The 21,466-nt window shown below is 40.3% G+C and overlaps 1 protein-coding gene across 1 annotated transcript in view; it reads right to left on the reverse strand.

Moving 5' to 3' along the window:
* Nucleotides 1–557: 557 nt before the first annotated feature.
* Nucleotides 558–21,466, reverse strand: part of LOC126457684 (alkyldihydroxyacetonephosphate synthase) — a 238,234-nt gene continuing 217,325 nt past the window's right edge. The window contains exon 12 of the mRNA XM_050094189.1: nucleotides 558–5,129. Coding sequence (XP_049950146.1) covers nucleotides 4,801–5,129 — 329 coding nt within the window. The 3' untranslated portion in view covers nucleotides 558–4,800. The remainder of the gene's footprint in view (nucleotides 5,130–21,466) is intronic.

Here is a 21,466-nt window from a genome sequence, read left to right on the forward strand (position 1 = left end):
CGAATATCTTCCTTGCCTACAGTTCACCGAGGAGTTACGTACTTTTGTGCCAAGGTTTTCAACAAAATTCCATCTAACACGAAGCAAGAAATTGGAAATTCCTACCAACTCAAATCAAAAACACAGCTCATTTGTCACTTGTAGAAATTATCCTATTATCTACAGTCAGGGACTGAAATTTGTCTTTTGTTACATGGCGAGGGCAGCATTCGTTTTAAAGGTACATGTCAACTAGTAATATATTGTAAACAGACCTTTGTTGTTGCAGATGCATATAATTTTCTTTGAAAATATGAGTGCCATCAAGTAAATGTTAATATAATTGAGGAAGTACCAGCCCTTATTTTTCTTCAAATATCAGCTTTCTTACCGCTTAACTGATTGATTTTAGCTGGCGTAAGTATGAAACCCATTAAGCAGTATAGTTTATTCTTAATGTAGCACACAGATTTTCTAGGTTTTTCTTGTCTTTTGTTAACGTATACTTTGATTTGTTCCACATCTTTGACACTACTACTTGTGGGATGTGTGGAAGATCATATGACTACCTGCTTCAATTGAACACTATACATTTTTACTATTTTATTTTTGGCAAGAAGTGATTTTACAAAAATTGACTGGTTTTACAACAACAAAAAATTGCAGTCTAGCATTCAAGCATTCCTATCAGTAAAATAAATTTCAAATCAGGTGCAGTGAACACCTTAAAGCAGACTTAGTGCAAACTAAGTGTAAAGAAAATGAGTTTTTAGAAATTGTACTACATTCGGCAGCGTTTACATCACAGTTAAACATATAACTGAAATATACTGAGGCAAACAGAGCATGTGTCAAGGCATACACTTAAGTTTTAAACCTAATAATTTTATATAAATATACATTATAAGACAAATATTGTGATGCAAATAATCAATAATAATGTTTAATTCACACACAAAGCTAATTTCAATAGATAAGAAGTAAATCTTGAAGGATTTCTACAATAATAATTGTAATATTTTTAAAATATGGTTTCAGAATTACAACATCATTGCAGTAGATATAAATCTATGTTAAGGCTGTAAAAATCAGAACTCTGTCACGTTCATAAAATGTCATTTCAATAAAATTAATGACAATAGCTCACTCCAGATGACATTTCTTTAAAGAAAAAGCCGCAATGCATGTGGCAAGTAACTTGTGACAGATGTCGTCTTCTTTATTAGTTTTGCCAAACAGACTGTATGTTAAGATGTGGAACTGGCAAGTACAAGCTTTATTCACAAATATGCACAATCTTCTGACAAATTAAAGAGTAGGTATCCATTTCATCAACAAAATAATGTGGCAAAATGAACACAGTAGAGTCAGATACTCACATTTCTTCAACTATTGAAAAGAAAGTAGTGCAGCGATAATCATTTACTCTGAGGATGTACTACTCCTTTTCCCCATTCTTAAACCAAACCGAAAAAAAACCAGACATATAAATTTAAGAATAGATGTGAAAACGTTAGTATTCTGTTCACATACATTTCTTGTACAATTCACACACTCAACACATTCACTCACAATGAATATTCAGTTTATCCTGCCACTTTGTAAATAGGGCAGAAAACTAAATCGCAACATTTTATTTGTGGCAGCTGTAGGCCTCCTGGACTGTTCAGAGAGATGATTATGAGAGAGTAGGAGGGGAGAGGGAAAAGAAATTACACATAATGATCACTTACAAATTATTAAAAATCTATGCATTTTTTGGTCATGACCAGTTTAAGGCCACATCAAAGCCACTTAATATATTATGTACAAGAAATGTATGCCACCATCTGAAGACAAGCTCTGATTTTAAACAAATAATGGCAACATAAATTAGAAACACACTTGTGCAAACACACTAAATTGGAGAAGGATGAGGTAGAATATCAGCCAACATTTTTTTGGCATTTGACTGACATGATTTACAGAAAGGGCACAAAAACTATATCAGGATGACCAGAGATGATTTTGAACCCCACTCCTCCCAAATGAGAAAACATTGTCTTGACTGTGCATCATATCTTACGACAATCAACCAGTTCTTTCAAATTGAACTTCCCTCTTCAACATATCACACAATATGCAAAGGTACATTCACCAGCTGTACTTAACTTGTTGGTTATCCTGTAATGGTGATAAACAGTAAGGAACAACGCAAAACATCACAATGCCAATCCTCTATGCTCCTAATTCAGGATAATCTAATTTCTATTAACATATGTAGAGAGAGCACAGTTATCGCATATGCAACTGTCCTAGGCATTTTACAAGAAGATTATAGTAAGGGGCAAACTGCATGTCAGTAATTAGAAGATTTTACAATGAAGAGCATCTAATATGGTTTGGTGTCTGAGCAGGTGAACCTCTGACTATAAATTCACAGATTCGTGTTTCCATTCCATCCACACTGTCTTTTTTGTAAAGATGAGCATCAATTCTGGCAATACTTCCTACAAGTGATATGTGTAAGCTAGCTGCACTGGAAGTCAGCTTATGTATTAAACACTAATTGATCCTTTAGTGTAGGCTGCTCCAGCATACACGCCTACCTGAGCCGCTGCTGGACCCATGTGGGCAAACAATAGATGCAGAGGTAGTCTTGCAGCCAGGCCATAGCACATGTATCATATTCTGTGTGCACACGGACAAGGGGTGACCAAACAGTTTGTGCATGCACACAACAAGGGCAATAGGTGATTGCCTAAGAGCCACTCCCAATCATTCATGTCATGTTGTAAACAAATAGCACGCTAAAAGTGCTAGTCCGTATTTCCTTCGCCACATGCAGGAAGATTGTTGAGTGGCAACCTGCTGCCACTCAACCACCTTTCTGCATGTGGTGTGGTTCTGTTACCATTTCATTTCAAATAAGGACTAATTCTTTTAGTGTGCTATTTGTTTACATCATGACATAAACGATGGGGAGTGGCTCTAAAAAGTTACTTTTCGGTGATGATCTATTAAAAAGAATCTTTATCGCTTGAGGATTGGAACTGCCTGCATTAGTGGATGGGTAAGCTAGTTGTCATGACAGGAAAAGGTAATTACACCACATCAAAGAGACCCTCGAGTGGTAAAGCTACGTGATGTTCCAAATTAATCTTTTGGAGGCTGGCAGCTTTCCTTTGAGGGAAAAATTGCCTTTCATGATAAGAATGTTTCTTTTTTCTTCAGAACCCCTTAGAAGATGGGACCATAATTTCCAACTATCTAATAGCCCTTTGCACTGCTTTGGTTGTAATTTTCTATTTCATATTACTCTTCTACACACCCTCCTGCCTCGAACATGAAGAATTAACCATTTCAAAGCTTCAAAAACACCTCATAAATGCTGTTACATTTTCTTTATGTGTAAGATGGGGGCAGAAGATTGGGAAAGGAACTGCCTCGCATAAATATGTAGTACTGAGCGGGTTAGAAGAAGACATATACAGGTGGACTATAAATGGGGTGTGGACTATAAAAGAGAGAGAGAGAGAGAGAGAGAGAGAGAGAGAGAGAGAGAGAGAGACAAAAAATAATTAAATAATTGTGATGATAATGCAATTTCTACACCCACCTACCTCTCATCCCATCCCCTTTCATCACAATCACTAATCTGGAACACAAGTTAATTAATTTCAACAACCACCAGGTGGTTATTATTAAAGTGCCATTACTGGATGTCCAGTGCGGGCTGTAATTACTGTATGACAGAGAAACTTGATAGATATGCTAATTTATTAGTGCAGAACCAATTTATGCTGGAAAAAAATTAGTTCCAATTTTGGCCACTAGGTGCAAATCTGCTGCTGTACAGCATCTCATCGACATCTCCAGGCATCTCATCGACATCTCCAGGGCTTACATTGAACAAATTGTGTAAGTGGCAGTTAATAATAAAATCAGCATTATGCCTTTCTCATTTGTTTGACCTTTTCTGACCACACCCCATTTATAGTCCACCTGTATATGTCTTTCTTGCATTCACAGCACCAGGCTAGCAACTGATTGCCATTTGGAACTAAGTTTTCTCCAGTGCAAATCGCTTCCACATTAATGCATTAGAATATCTACCAAGTTTCATTGCCAAAAGATAATTACAGCCCACACTGGACCTCTATGAGTTGCTGCACTAGTTCCAAACAAGAAATTGCTTTTGTGTTTGCTGGAAATTATAAATACAACCGAAGCAAAAATAGTTCTTTAGGCAGTTTTCCATTTTCAGAAAGTACAACTGCATTATAAGTTCAGTTCCAAAAACACTCACGTCAAACAGTATCATAGGCACGTATTATGGTTTTCAGCTAAGTTAAACTTGGGAGGCTGCTTTTAAAATACAGGTGGAATTCTGTATTGGAGACATGTTACACGAATTCCTTTCCATCAGGTAAGAAGTGAATTCTATTCAAACTTGAATGTATTAGTTAATTAACTATTCTTCATGTATTGCAAAAGGTGTGACTCCTTTTAAGAAAAACAGCACAGTCCATGCCAGTATTTTAATTCTGGCCAGCACGATTGCCAAAAATGTTCCTTTAAAATAGCTAAACAAATGATTAATAATACAAAAGCAGCAAGAGATTTACATTCAGCAGTATACACATTATCTAATGTCACACACACACACACACACACACACACACACACACACACACAGTCTCTCTGTAAAACTTTGCATAACACAAACTTTCTGTCTTTTACCATTTCAATAACATTACATTGACTAGTCTTATCAGTAAACATAGCAAGACCACAACTTCACATCATCAGATACTGACAAATCTCAGCATACTTTGTGCTTCAAAGTTTGCTGCGGAAAGTTAAATTACCATTTGCAAATATATTCTTAGGGTCAAGTTCTTTTTTGGTTGCTTGGTACAGTTCAACACCAGTCTCTGACACCTGATGAGGAAACCATTTAGCACGTAGTTTGCCAACACCATGGTGATGTGATATACTGCCCCCAGAAGCCAGGATTTCATCTCTTGCATGCTCTTCGAGTAACTCATATGTTGCAAGAGGATCTGCAAGTCCTTTGCTGCTGAAACCGAAGTAAAAATACACACAGCAGCCTGCATCATATGTCTGGGTAACACGGCACGATATCAGGAAGTTTTTAATTCCATGATCTGGAAACATAAGTAAAAAAAAATTGTTAATACAACAATGGAAAATCCTGGATGGAATACAAAATAATCGAAAAAGGAGCACTTTGCCACTGTTCATACAAAGGAAACATTGACACAGTGGCTTCCATCAGGATGCGTCGTAAGACAGATTGAAGACACCTCAAATAAGGACCCTAGCTTTATGTTAGAAGCAATGAAAAGAACAAATTTCAGTAAGCCTCCCTTTTGCTAATACACTCTCCTATCATTTTGTATTCTTTAAAAAAACGTATTATTTTATTCCAAAGAACCAATTGCTGGTCCCATTAGAACAATGATATGATCTCTCTCTCTCTCTCTCTCTCTCTCTCTCTCTCTCTCTCTCTGACCCCCCCTTCCCCCTCCACCCCCGTGTGTGTGTGTGTGTGTGTGTGTGTGTGTGTGTGTGTGTGTGTGTGTGTGTGTACGCGCGCACCTGTGCACACACGCACCTTTCCTCTGTGACTGAATCTTCCATTTTTGTTCTTTTTCTGAACTGCATTTTTTTTCTTTGACTAAGCCATCTTTATCTTTCACTTTCTCAGGTTACATCAACTCTAAACTGAAGCTGGCACAATGTTTACTAATGTACTTGAACTACCCCTCATCTTGGATGCCCCTCTTCCTAATAACACTTCAAGTCCTCTTTAACCTTGTGCCTCATCAATCAGCTACTCCCTCACCTTCCAGTCTTCCTTGCTCTTTCCAAACTCCAAATAATTATTCTTTCTTCTGTAGGCCAACAACCTATTTTGTGAAACATACTCAATTTTCACACACACTCATGGGGAACCATATTTTATTTTCTGCAAATTGTTTAACATGCATGTCAATACTGCCAAAAAGCAGACATTTAAAGTATTACTAAGCCTGTGCAAATAATTAAAATTAACATTATTTATTCAAATTTTTCATGACATCAGAATACCACCACCAAAATGAATGGTATTGAATTGTTCCATAGTAGTTTAATTTTTGTGGCCAGAGGGCCTAAATAATTGCTTACATTTCTTTGAGGAAATTATTCGCTTGACTAAATTAACCTACAAATAGTTCTTTATCTTTCCTGTGTGTCCCATTTTCTCTACATTTAATTACAATAATTTAATTTTTGTATAGAGTATGCTGAAACAGAATGCTTGTATCCATCCTAGATACTCATAAAAACTTGCTACCCGACCACAGGTTCATTGATTTCATTATGGAAAAAACCTCAAGTTCATTAGCCACTGGTTTTGTGTGGACAGAAAAAGAGTAGTCATACACAGCAGTGAACAATCACCGAATAATCATAAAAGAGGTGCAGGCTATCAAAATATTGAAAACTTAACCCTCCTGTTACAGAAGAAGCAAATTACCCCACAATTGAGTCAGGCAGAGAGATATAAAAAGCACTAAATTCTTTAGGGACTGAAAATGAAGTGATGATTCTTAGTAAGGTTATTTAAAGTTTGTCTCAACAGTTGTTCAATGGCCAGAGTGACTTGTGTGTGCAACTGTGAATGCTGGTCATGGTTTAGTCAAAAGACAAATTGAGGCATCTTAGATGTCATTAACAAAACTTTCCATTTTTATGCTGTTGCTCATAAGTAATAGAAATAATATATGCTGCCTCTGTGTTAAGATACCATAAAACTCCAACAATCAGTCTTTTCTCCTTATCCCATCTGGTAAGTCTCCCCTGACCCAGGGTTCTGGCTGAATTTTTTGAACTGTACCCCTTTCCCTAAACCCCTCCAGGCCTTTTCCGTCCCCCCTCTTCCTTCCCCTTCAATTCTTTGCCAGGAGGAGGAGCCACTGGCGCCAAAAGCCTGCGAAAGTTAAACCCTTTTGTGTGTGTGTTCCCTGTCACGGTTGGTTAGTAGATTTTTTATCTATCCATTTACATTATAAACTAACCCATGTGTGACAAATAGAAACTAAAGGCTAGATAAAATTAAATTCACAAAACATTTAGTTAATGAATGCAGTGTTTGTCTGCCCAAGCACTGACTCTTAAATTTAGATCAATTATGCAGATTTTTGGTCTTGTAAAATGCCTCAGAAGTAACTGTTGATTCAGGTAACAATCCATTCATCCAGGGAAGGATAAACTCTTCAAATTTGCCTAATATAGCAAGGACTATGCCTGTTGTTAATTTTCCTTGCAACATGCACTGGCCATTGAGACTAATAAATCAAGGTCTTACACAAAAAGTTTGCAATTGAAAACCAGTATCAACTATAAAAAAGTCTGTTGCACAACATAATCCAGATCTATGTTTAGATCATCATCTTTGAACTTTGGGTCTTCCTCTTATGATGTAAAAATCATAATCCTAATTACCTTTATTATTCACACACACACACATATCGCAGTCCGTCTGCTTCAAAATATCTGTCACATATCACCTCTCTCCTCTTTTTTACTAAATGACACAATTTCAAGAGTGTTCATCACTTCAACAATTACAGCTTGATCTGTGGAAGGATTTGGTTCTTTTATATGACTTCTCACAGAATGAGCTTTGTAGTAAGTGGTTTCACTGTGGGCAATGTAGCATGGAGGCCAGTGAAGCCCTCTCCTGGATTTGCAGGACATAATGAAAGAGCAAACTGATAGAAGAACAGGAAGGGAGAATCTGTGCCACTCAGGTACATGTACAGAAAGCCAGATTGAAGCCAGGCAAGCTACAGTGGGAAACAGTGGAGAAGTGTCAACTGGAGTTAACAGAAAGACTATTAGGCAAAGGTAGGTATGGGGTACCACATCACCAGCATTTTTAACCCAAATGTAGGGATTAGTAAGATGTTGTCATCTTATTTTGGGGTACTGTGTAAGGATTTGGTAGGGATTGCAGACTTGTCATACAGGCAGTCAAGATTTATACCTTCTTCAAGAATATTTCTTTAATAATGGATATTAAAAGGGATATTCAATAAGTAATGCAACACTTTTCTTTTTAGCTAATTTCAGTTGAAAAAATGCTGAATTTTTTGTGGGATGCCATGGAAAATCCCACTTCTGCCCCTAGAATTTCATGAAGTTCTGCTAAGTGGTAGCACTGTCATAGCATTCAAAATGTCTGTAATGGAGGTGTGTTCCAAGTGGAGAGCTGTGACTGAGTTTCTTCTGGCAGAAAACCACAGCATGACAGGTATTCGTAGGTGTGTGCAGAAAGTGTACAGATACCTGGCAGTGAACAAAAGCACGGCGAGTCATTGGGTGAGTGAGGCGTCTGTCATCATTGCAACAAGGTCGCACAAATCTTTCTCCCATGTGCTGACCAACCACGCACAGCTGTGGCTCCTGCAATATTGGGACCTGTGGACACTCTCATTGAAGGTGACTGGCAGATCACAAACACCTCACTGCTCCACTGGATGTTTCTGATAGTGGTGCTGACACACTCATCGACTAGTTGGGATATTATGTGTGGGCCTGCTGGTTTCCTTGTCACCTAACAGAGGACCATAAAGAGCAACGAAGGACACTCTGTGTGGAATTGCTTGCGCATTATGAGGCTGATTGTAATAATTTTTTATTGAACATCATCACAGGTGTTAAAATATGGGTTAATCGCTTTGAACTGGAAACAAAACAGCAACCCATGGAGTGACACCACAGCATCTCTCTTCCAAAGAAAAAGTTCTTCAAAGCCACATGCTCAGCCTGTAAAGTCATGGTAACAGTCTTCTGGTACCCTGAAGGGGTTATTCTGGTGCTGTTCTCCCTCACAGTACAACAATCAATTTTGAAGTGTACTGTGCTAGCCTTGGAGAACTGAAGAAACGACTTCACTGTGTTCATTGCCATAAAAATGCAAATGAATTTCTCATTCTCCATGACAATGCAACGCCTCACACAAGTTGTGCACCAGGGAGGAGCTCACATAGCTTCATCGACTGTCCTTCCTCATCCACCTATAGCCCAATCTCACACCTATCTTCCACCTGTTTGGCCCAATGAAGGATGTACTCTGCAGGAATACTTGCATACAATGAGTGGAGATTATGTTGAAATACACAAGAGTGGGGAACAATATGGTGTATAGAATCCTGAGTAAAGCCAACATTCTTTCAGAATAGAAAGTGTTGCATTACTTACTGAATGCCTCTTGTAGTTCAGTGAATGAGGGATTCAGACCACAAGGATTAGTGAGCTTGTCTCATAAAAACAGGAGAGCAATTAAGAGATGAAGTAGATAAACTGCAAATAGATTTTTACTTTAACATCATGTACATCTCAAAACATCATTTACATAGAAATACTTGTTACAGATAGCACAGTATTCAGAACTTCAAACAAAACTGACCACCTAAATATCGAGAAACATTCTGAGCATTGTGCTGTAGAAATCAAGCAGCCTAACATAACAACAGGCTTTAGTAACCATTCTCCAAGTCCAAAGGCAAGGGGATCATATTGTTGCTGTGGCCTTCAGTCCAGAGACTGGTTTGATACAGCTCTCCATGCTACTCTATCCCGTGTAAGCTACTTCAGCTCCCACTACCTACTGCAACCTATATACTTCTGAATCTGCGTAGTGTATTCATCTGTTGGTCTCCCTTGGAGATTTTTACCCTCTACGCTGCCCTCCAATACTAAACTGGTGATCCCTTGATGCCTCAGAATATACCCTACCAACCGATCCCTTCTTCTAGTCAAGTTGTGCCACAAATTCCTCTTCTCCCCAATTCTATTCAATACCTCCTCATTAGTTATGTGATCTAACGATCTAATCTTCAGCATTCTTCTGTAGCACCACATTTCGAAAGCTTCTATTCTCTTCTTGTCTAAACTATTTATCATCCATGTTTCACTTCCATGCATGGCTACACTCCATACAAATACTTTGAGAAACGACTTCCTGACACTTAAATCTATACTCAATGTTAACAAATTTCTCTTCTTTAGAAACACTTTCCTTGCCATTGCCAGTCTACATTTTATATGCTCTCTACTTCAACCACCATTAGTTATTTTGCTCCCCAAATAGCAAAACTCCTTTACTACTTTAAGTGTCTCATTTCCTAATCTAATTCCCTCAGCATCACCCGATTTAATTCGGCTACATTCCATTATCCCCATTTTGCTTTTGTTGATGTTCATCTTATATCCTCCTCTCGAGACACTTCCATTCCGTTCAACTGCTATTCCAGGCCGTTTGCTGCCTCTGACAGAATTACAATGCCATCGGAAAACCTCAAAGTTTTTATTTCTTCTCCATGGACTTTAATTCCTATCTGAATTTTTCTTTTGTTTCCTTTACTGCTTGCTCAATATAAAAATTGAATAAAATTGGGAATAGGCTACAACTGTGTCTCACTCCCTTCCCAACCACTGCTTCCCTTTCATACCCCCTACTCTTTATAACTGTCATCTGGTTTCTGTACAAATTGTAAATAGCCTTTGGCTCCCTGACATTTGATCCTTAAGGAGATCATATGTGGTGATCTTAAAAAATTTTGGTAATACTTCATGTACAGTGAGTGGTGTCATTAACCTTCTAACAACTTTTAATATCCAGAACATAGTAAAGGATTCAACTAGAATAACATGCAGTTCAAGCAACTGTATAGATGCAATATTCCGGGACCCAGTAAATCTCCCATTTTTTAAAGCCGTGAACTATCCAATGTACTGTCTGACCATCAGTGTACCTTGTTACAGCTTAGTTTAGGGCAAACAGAAGATAAGTCATCATCTACTTTCATCCACAGAAGGCAGATCAAAAACAATAACAATATTGACATGTTTAAAAAATCTACTTAAACTGAAATCCTGAGATATTATTTACAAGGAGGGTAATGTAGATAAAAAAAAAAAAAAGAAAAAAAACACTATTCCTTAACGTATTGGGTCTTCATTACAATACAGCCTTCCCAGTAAAACAAATCGAAGTACAACATCTAGCCAGGAAAACTGATAATAGCTGGATCACAAGTGTATAAGAATGTCATGTAGGACCAAGAGGTCCTAGCATAGTATAGTATAAAAACAGATAATTTAAATTTCCACAGTTATTTCAAACTGTACAAGAAGGTCCTCCATAAATAACTATCTAAAGCAAATCAACAAGAATATAAAGTCTACATAAATGATTCTGATAATTTACAAACTGACGTAAAACTGGAAACATCTGAATCTCTTCAATATAATGGCCAACAAACAACAGACACCAAATATATTTGTGATACACTCAATAAATATTTCTCTGGAAATGCTAGCTGTGTCCATACAGATAAACTATTGTGTAAACTGAATAGCCTCTGCTATGCCTGTGAACTGTGTACTTGGCACTAGTTAACTCAGTCATCCCTTCTGGCATTCCTTTCTGGGAAATAACACATAAGCAAATATTTGTTACGCAAAACTGAATTGCCAAGATCACGGTTCTAGTACCACCACATACACCTACCAAGCCAATCTTTAAAGAACTGGGAGTATTACCTGATCCACACATTTACATTGCAGAGACTCAGTTATAAATAAGAATCTCCACCTCTTTTAAACAAATAATGGCATGAAACTTCCGGGCAGATTAAAACTACTTCTGCCAGTAGCTGTGAGGATGGGGCGTGAGTCGTGCTTGGGTAGCTCAGATGGTAGAGCACTTGCCCGCAAAAGGCAAAGGTCCCGAGTTCGAGTCTCGGTCCGGCACACAGTTTTAATCTGCCAGGAAGTTTCATATCAGCACACACTCCACTGCAGAGTGAAAATCTCATTCTGGAAATAATGGTGTGCATGATCATCAAAACTGTGGTGATGATAAGATTCATCTGACAATACAAAGATTCAGTAAATGCCACGGCAGTGTGACACACAAGGGCAGCATATTCCACAACAAATTACCTTGCTCAGTTCAAAATACTAATAAATCTTTCAGAAAGAAAGTTACCAACACAATGTTCTAGCACTGTTTTTATTCTGTTGCAGAATTCGTGGAGACTAACTTATATCACCTGTATCTTCAATTTTGTCAAAAATGAATTAAACATGTATGTGGTTAAATAATAATAATAATAATAATAATAATAATAATAATAATAATAATAATAATAATTCTCTTGTTGGCATTGTGCTTTAAAACAGAGATTGCTGCTGAGAAACTATTGTAATGTAAATGTACACTCCTGGAAATGGAAAATAGAACACATTGACACCGGTGTGTCAGACCCACCATACTTGCTCCGGACACTGCGAGAGGGCTGTACAAGCAATGATCACACGCACGGCACAGCGGACACACCAGGAACCGCGGTGTTGGCCGTCGAATGGCGCTATCTGCGCAGCATTTGTGCACCGCCGCTGTCAGTGTTAGCCAGTTTGCCGTGGCATACGGAGCTCCATTGCAGTCTTTAACACTGGTAGCATGCCGCGACAGCGTGGACGTGAACCGTATGTGCAGTTGACGGACTTTGAGCGAGGGCGTATAGTGGGCATGCGGGAGACTGGGTGGACGTACCGCCGAATTGCTCAACACGTGGGGCGTGAGGTCTCCACAGTACATCGATGTTGTCGCCAGTGGTCGGCGGAAGGTGCACGTGCCCGTCGACCTGGGACCGGACCGCAGCGACGCACGGATGCACACCAAGACTGTAGGATCCTACGCAGTGCCGTAGGGGACCGCACCGCCACTTCCCAGCAAATTAGGGACACTGATGCTCCTGGGGTATCGGCGAGGACCATTCGCAACCGTCTCCATGAAGCTGGGCTACGGTCCCGCACACCGTTAGGCCGTCTTCCGCTCACGCCCCAACATCGTGCAGCCCGCCTCCAGTGGTGTCGCGACAGGTGTGAATGGAGGGACGAATGGAGACATGTCGTCTTTAGCGATGAGAGTCGCTTCTGCCTTGGTGCCAATGATGGTCGTATGCGTGTTTGGCGCCGTGCAGGTGAGCGCCACAATCAGGACTGCATACGACCGAGGCACACAGGGCCACACACCGTTGGGTGGCTTGCGGAGTATCAATGTAGATGTAGAACACCCGGCATCATGGTGTGGGGAGCGATCTCCTACACTGGCCGTACACCACTGATGATCGTCGAGGGGACACTGAATAGTGCACGGTACATCCAAACCGTCATCGAACCCATCGTTCTACCATTCCTAGACCGGCAAGGGAACTTGCTGTTCCAACAGGACAATGCACGTCCGCATGAATCCCGTGCCACCCAGTGTGCTCTAGAAGGTGTAAGTCAACTACCCTGGCCAGCAAGATCTCCGGATCTGTCCCCCATTGAGCATGTTTGGGACTGGATGAAGCGTCGTCTCACGCGGTCTGCACGTCCAGCACGAACGCTGGTCCAACTGAGGCGCCAGGTGGAAATGGCATGGCAAGCCGTTCCACAGGACTACATCCAGCATCTCTACGATCGTCTCCATGGGAGAATAGCAGCCTGCATTGCTGCGAAAGGTGGATATACACTGTACTAGTGCCGACATTGTGCATGCTCTGTTGCCTGTGTCTATGTGCCTGTGGTTCTGTCAGTGTGATCATGTGATGTATCTGACCCCAGGAATGTGTCAATAAAGTTTCCCCTTCCTGGGACAATGAATTCACGGTGTTCTTATTTCAATTTCCAGGAGTGTATATTCTGCCCTTTAAAGCACACATATTATTTATGAATGTATGTAACAGAAAGGTTTATGCTCCTTCAGCTACGTATTGCTATAACCTGTACCCCTAATCATGAATGCGATTTTGTGGATAAATACATGAATAAAGTAAGGCACAAAGGTTCTTCTAGGTCAGAATCAGGAACCTTGTCATAAGATGTGCCAAGTTTCCTTCACTTTTCGACTCACACATGAAAACAGTAGCACAGTTATAGATAATTTCTTCAGAGATTGTTTTGTAATTGAAAGAGCGCATTGTGAGAAATACTAGTAATGGCCTGTAAGCTCATAAGTTACTGATGTTGTCCCATATCAAGACCATTGCCACAAGAAAAGAGGTGCATTTTCTGAAGAAAACACATGTTTTGGGTTTCCTGCAGACACGGTTCTGCTACAGTATGGACAACAGGTGCAACACGGTATGTGGCTGAAATGGTGTAGTGACTGGAAAAATACTCCAAAGTTGAAGTATGTGGGACAGTATAAGTCTTGTGGGCAAAACATCTGAGTTGCACACAAATTCACTGTGAAAGTCTGGTAGTACAGGATATGGACCAAATGCAATGTTGTGTCGAGCCACAGTGAAATGGTGCCACCAATCTGACCACGTCACATAGGCATGAGTGATGCTGATCAGAAAGGAAGGGCATCAACATTGACCACAGACAACAATATCCATTCAATGGTGGAGCTGAATTGTGGCAGTTGTATACCCTGCAGTGATGATGATGCCCTCACAGCACTTGCCATATGGTCCTGTGAGCAAGTAGTAGACTTCTATCTTCGAGGAATCGAGCAACTGGTTCTGACCATAGTTATTTTGAAAAATAGCATGAAGTATCCGTGTCACTTTAAAGCCGTAATAATGTGTAACTTGCTTTTTTAAATCAAACCTGCATCATTTTCTTTGACAGTTCATTTCATTAAATGAAGCAGACACAAACACAGTTATTAACGGAGGAGAAAATGGCAGCTGTATCATTACGTGAAGAACAGTCACTGCCAAGTTCAGAATTTCACATCAATAGGCCCATTGCAAAGCATTAAAGAATGCAAAAAGACATGCTAAAATAATGCATTAAGTCAAGACAAAGGGGAGCTCTCAGAACACAATTCCATAAGATCAGTTGTTACATAAATATCAGGGCAGAATGTGGACACTCAACATTTCACATATTCTGTGTGTGTGGAAATAATAATATCAGTGATCAAATAACATTCTATAATCATTTCCTGTTGATACATTTCAAGTTAAATCAAATTTTATAGATACACCAAGTACACAGAACATTTAAAATCTGGTATTCTGAGACAGTGTCACATGCAGTTACAGGGAACCAGCAAATAAGAAATTTAAAGTATTATTCTATTGCCAAAGAGCAAAATGCTTGTGAGTATGATTAAATATCATTTATTAAGAGCAGTGCAACATATGGAAGTCCTGCACTCAGTTACATCTACTATGCCTCTTTCAGATGCTCCCAATTTCCCAATAATTCAAGTACTTATCAGTAAACACACTTTATACAAGGAAGAAAAAGATAATGTAAACAATTGCAGGTCAATATTCTTGTTACCAATGTTCTCAAAAGTTTTGGGATGGTAGAAGTAAGAGAGTAGTAACACATCTCAGTATACACAATGAGCCATCAGATTTTCTGTTTGGCTTCAGGAAAGGAACATACACCAAGAATGCAATTTATTCTTCTGTATGTCAGGAACTAATAGGGTTAACTGATTTGCTAGTACCATTAGGCACCTTCTCTGACATAACAAAAGTATTTGATTGTGAGCTACTTGGAAAATAACAGAAAATTGAAAAACAGAACATTGGTTCAGGGAGGGTGAGAGGTATAGGGTTCTATTCTGTCCACAACTTTTCTTAACTGGTATCAATAACTATCCACTAAACATGGCATGTGATTCAATAACATTTCTACCTTCAGATAACAAGACTCATTGTGCAAGACATGAAATGTAATTTAAATAATTTAGAAGGAAAGGTACTAGATAACAGTGGCTCATGACTTAGCCCATGACATTCAGGAAAGAGATTGACACTTAACTGAACAACACAATGCATACAGTTTCTGACATGGAACTCTTGAAATGAAATTTCAGCGTCACAAGATGGTCAAGTTAGTGAAGTTGAGCATTGTTAATTAAAATTTCTGGGCTAAGAGGCTGTGGTTGAACAGTAGAAATTCTTCCCCCTGACATTTTCTTGCCAACTGCAGCCAACATCTTCTGAGGTGAGTCAATGACTGGCTGCTGGGATGTGAAGGTCCACTTTATATGCAGTGCATAGAGGGCACCACCACATCATGAGAAGTTTAACATTTTAAATTTTGAAGTATCAATTTTGAGGGTTTGAGAGAGACTAAAAGCTGTTACCTCTACTATTTCTGATACTGAAACATCAAATATTGTTTACTTTCACTCCATTATATCTTATGGTATCAAGCTGTTATCTTGTAATCACAATCAAATCCACATCTCAAAACTGAGTCATCGATAAAGTACAGCACTTAACACTGAAAGTGCATTTATTATGACACCAATGTACAGACAGAAGAGAATGCACCACCCTGGATGGGGTGTCTGCTATTTATACAAACCTAAAATATTCCAGAATATACAAACATTACAGAAATAACAAACTTTAAGAACCTCCTAGATGGGTTTGAACTAGTGAGCCACAACACATCATCCAATGATGCTAAGTGCTTTGCTACAATGCATGCAGCACAGCTTATGGCATTGCTCGCTCTCCTGCAGAAAGAGTGACCTCCCTCTCATTGGACCTAAAACAGCTACCTGGATCTAGATCTCTTTAATGGTCCTCTGCAAAGCAGCATTGGTTGATCCTCACATTGTAATCATGTTATCACATAATTTTCACTATAATGATCATAAAAGGTAGCTCCTTCCCCTCACTACTGAAGTTTCACTGTCATCGAGTGGGTCTTCAGTTTCCTTGATGAAAAGAACACATTATCTATCTGTGCTCCAGGACTGTAATAGGTCTTCAAACATGGATTGTGTGTCTGCACTTTTGTCTTCTTCGTATGTGATCTCCAACAAGCAACGAAGGATACAATATGGCCTAAAGTAGCACTTTGGTAACCTTTCTGATAGTTCCACTTCCTGCACAGCCACAAAAAGACATGTAAAGTCCCAGGGTAGTATCTCATTGGCTGGGGCTTGGCATCATGTATAGTGCTCTCATTCCTCTCTGAGTGTCCATGGTCCATCTGCAAGCCAGATTTCTTGGTTATTTGCCCTGGTGAAGAAATGTTTCACGTAGTCATTCTGAGTACTGTGCAGTTGAAATGGGAACAATGTACATGACATAGTTTAAGCCTCATGATCATGGAACGGAAAGAACAATGTGAAGCTTGTAGTGTTTCACTTCTCTGTGTTATATGCGACTGTCACAACAGGCATTATTTTACCCCAATCTCTCTTTTTGACATCAACGTACATGCAGAGTGCATCTGCCAACATATTATTAAGGTGTTTTGTAAGGCCATTCATTTGTGGCTGTTAGACCATTGTCATCTTATAAATAACTTTGCATTGTGAAATTACCTCTGATACTAGACTCAACTTTAAAGCTTCCACATGAACAGAGATCACCTCTCTGGGTACCCCGTGCTTCAAAATGATATTTTCTACAAGGAACTTCGCTACTTCCAAAGCTTCAGCAGTAGGCACAGCTTTGGTGACAGTGTAGTGAGTGATGCAGATAATGCAGACTATTATCTATCGATCCCTGTCTGTCAACTTCAGGAACCTGCACAAGGGCTCAATTCTAATTCATTGGAATAGCTTACAGCAGGGGAATTGGTGCCAGATGCCCCAGAGGTGATTGCACCATGTGCTTCCTTTACTGGCATTCCTTACAGTGGCTCACGTAGTGTAACAAACCAGTAGAGATCTGGCCAGTTATTCCTGCATCCGATACTGTCTAGAGTCGCCACGAATCCCAGAAGATGAGACTCTGAAGCGGCATTGAAAACCTTCAGGATAGCTGGCCATGGATGTGCTGGGACAATGAGCAATCCCTTCCACAAACTGGATCGTAGTTCCTCTTATATGATGTTCTGTTCATTAACTGGAATCCTCCTTTGGTCAGCTCCACCTTCTTCAGGACTCCTATGATTTTCAGCAATGCTGGATCTTCCCCATGTCCAGCAGCAATGCCATTTCCAGCAAGTACTGATATTTTGCTGTGCTCCATCAAAGGATTCCTTGAAAGGCAATCAGAGTCCTTGTGTCTGTGTGTTTTCATGTACCACTGTGGCATCGTACATCTGAAGCCTCAGTGTCCATCTCATCAATTGACTTAATGGATCCTTCAGGGTATACAGTAAAGTGATTTGTGGTCAAGGAAGTGTGATTGGTGGAAAACATGATCTGTCATCCTCTTGGCCTTGATGATAGCATGCACTAATACAATATTTTGCGGTTGGCAGTTTTGATGTTTTGCTGATACAAACTTGCAAGGCAGGACCAAATAATTGTGATTCATCCCCCCTTGTGTTGTTTGGGTGCTGAAAGACAGTGTGGATTTTCTTCCAAACTGCTGAAATAATCTGAAAGAATTTCATGTTTTAATCCTGAATGAAATCGTCTTATTACAATTACTCAGTACTTCCATTCACAATACTGAACTGACAATTCATTAGATTTTGCTTATCACACTGTTTGCATGGCAGTTGTTACAAGCCTTTTCTCTGTAGCTGCAAAACACCTCCCAGCTGTGAAGTCAAGAAACAAGCACCCCCACAGCAGGTGGAGATGCTAACTCGTCATCCCACCTTGTAGATGTAATGTGCCCAAGTCTTTCACCACACCTGCATATACCACAAACCATTCTTCCCACAGCATGACATCCAAAACTTAACAATTGATAAAATAAACTTCCTTCAATTCTCATGAGCATCTTTCATCATTATGGAGGCTTGAGAGATGTTTCAGCTCTGATTCTTGGGTAATCTCTTTATGAAGGTCCTTGATTTCGAGAAGACTCACTAGAACTGACAGTACTGTCTATAGCACTAACTGCGTTAGGTTCAAATATTTGCGACAGTACATTTTTTCTGCGTATTTCCCACCTAATTACTTAGATTGTGGTTCTTTTTATTCATGTGACAGAAATTGCTTTCCTTTTTCTTCAGAAACTTATCTGGATAATGACCACCCTCATTGTTGTCATTCATGTGACTCCCCCACCCCCCGTGTGTAGTAGCCTCATTCTTTATTTAGTGTATACAATCCTTCAATAAAAGTTAATAGATCATTAACATTTGTCCATCACCAACACCAGGCTTCCTTTCTTACATAATAAGGATGTCTTATTACTAATAATTTTACTAAATGTGTCAGTTCTAATGAGCTGTCCAAGTATTTCAACACAGTCAAATGCCATTCAAAGTATTTCTTATAACGACATCATGTACACTCCTGGAAATTGAAATAAGAACACCGTGAATTCATTGTCCCAGGAAGGGGAAACTTTATTGACACATTCCTAGGGTCAGATACATCACATGATCACACTGACAGAACCACAGGCACATAGACACAGGCAACAGAGCATGCACAATGTCGGCACTAGTACAGTGTATATCCACCTTTCGCAGCAATGCAGGCTGCTATTCTCCCATGGAGACGATCGTAGAGATGCTGGATGTAGTCCTGTGGAACGGCTTGCCTTGCCATTTCCACCTGGCGCCTCAGTTGGACCAGCGTTCGTGCTGGACGTGCAGACCGCGTGAGACGACGCTTCATCCAGTCCCAAACATGCTCAATGGGGGACAGATCCAGAGATCTTGCTGGCCAGGGTAGTTGACTTACACCTTCTAGAGCACGTTGGGTGGCACGGGATACATGCGGACGTGCATTGTCCTGTTGGAACAGCAAGTTCCCTTGCCGGTCTAGGAATGGTAGAACGATGGGTTCGATGACGGTTTGGATGTACCGTGCACTATTCAGTGTCCCCTCGACGATCACCAGTGGTGTACGGCCAGTGTACGAGATCGCTCCCCACACCATGATGCCGGGTGTTGGCCCTGTGTGCCTCGGTCATATGCAGTCCTGATTGTGGCGCTCACCTGCACGGCGCCAAACACGCATACGACCATCATTGGCACCAAGGCAGAAGCGACTCTCATCGCTGAAGACGACACGTCTCCATTCGTCCCTCCATTCACGCCTGTCGCGACACCACTGGAGGCGGGCTGCACGATGTTGGGGCGTGAGCGGAAGACAGCCTAACGGTGTGCGGGACCGTATCCCAGCTTCATGGAGACGGTTGCGAATGGTCCTCGCCGATACCCCAGGAGCAACAGTGTCCCTAATTTGCTGGGAAGTGGCGGTGCGGTCCCCTACGGCACTGCGTAGGATCCTACGGTCTTGGCGTGCATCCATGCGTTGCTGCGGTCCGGTCCCAGGTCGACGTGCACGTGCACCTTCCGCTGACCACTGGCGACAACATCGATGTACTGTGGAGACCTCACGCCCCACGTGTTGAGCAATTCGGCGGTACGTCCACCCAGCCTCCCGCATGCCCACTATACGCCCTCGCTCAAAGTCCGTCAACTGCACATACGGTTCACGTCCACGCTGTCGCGGCATGCTACCAGTGTTAAAGACTGCGATGGAGCTCCGTATGCCACGGCAAACTGGCTGACACTGACTGCGGCGGTGCACAAATGCTGTGCAGCTAGCGCCATTCGACGGCCAACACCGCGGTTCCTGGTGTGTCCGCTGTGCCGTGCGTGTGATCATTGCTTGTACAGCCCTCTCGCAGTGTCCGGAGCAAGTATGGTGGGTCTGACACACCGGTGTCAATGTGTTCTTTTTTCCATTTCCAGGAGTGTATTATTATAATATTTATAATCTAATAACTCAGACATCAATTTCTCTTGTGTACTTGATGACCAGTACTTTCTTTTAAATTTCTTTTGAAAAACTTTCCATCATTTGAAATCCTCTGTCTGTGCTGTTTCTCATTCCACTGCATCACCTACTAGTTAACTGAGTACAACATTATCTTTTTTGAGTCTTCCCACTTCTTGGGATCTGAAGAACACCATAAAAAAAGTCTGGATGTACTTCCCCATCTGGTTTAAATTTTGGAAATTGTTTAGGCAAGTCCAGTCCAGTTCCTGATTGTAGTTCCTCTAACAAATCTCCCGAAATACCAATATTATCAGTAGTCTGCCTTCTGCTAAGTTCTATTTCAGTTTTTTTTCTAATTCATGCCAGAGCTTTTGAAACTCCCTTTGATTTTCTATATTAACCCCCACAGAGTTACATATAATATGAGGAGAGTCCATTCTTTCTTGTACTTTTTATTCCACTAATTGTTGTAACAGATCTTTCAAACTAATAAATGCATTCAGTGCACTTAATACTCACTAGACCCATTACTCTGCTCTAATGTCTCTATCCTTTTGCGTCTCATTTTCTCATTAATGTTTGTAAATTAATGTTTAGTGAAATCTTTTATTTGTTTCATTTCATCAGTTACCTCTTGAAACTCACTCCTGACTAAGTCACATTCTTTAAATTATCTCGGTTTGTAACTTCTTGGGTGAGATGACACAGTTGTATGTAAACTTTCTAACCCTTCCCCTTGGATTTTGGTATTACTTCTAATTTTTTTAATATTTCCGGTAAACCACCTTCCATATTGTGTGTAGTTAC

The sequence above is a fragment of the Schistocerca serialis genome, chromosome 2 (genome assembly GCF_023864345.2).
Source record: "Schistocerca serialis cubense isolate TAMUIC-IGC-003099 chromosome 2, iqSchSeri2.2, whole genome shotgun sequence".
In the NCBI taxonomy this organism is placed as follows: Eukaryota; Metazoa; Arthropoda; class Insecta; order Orthoptera; family Acrididae; genus Schistocerca; species Schistocerca serialis.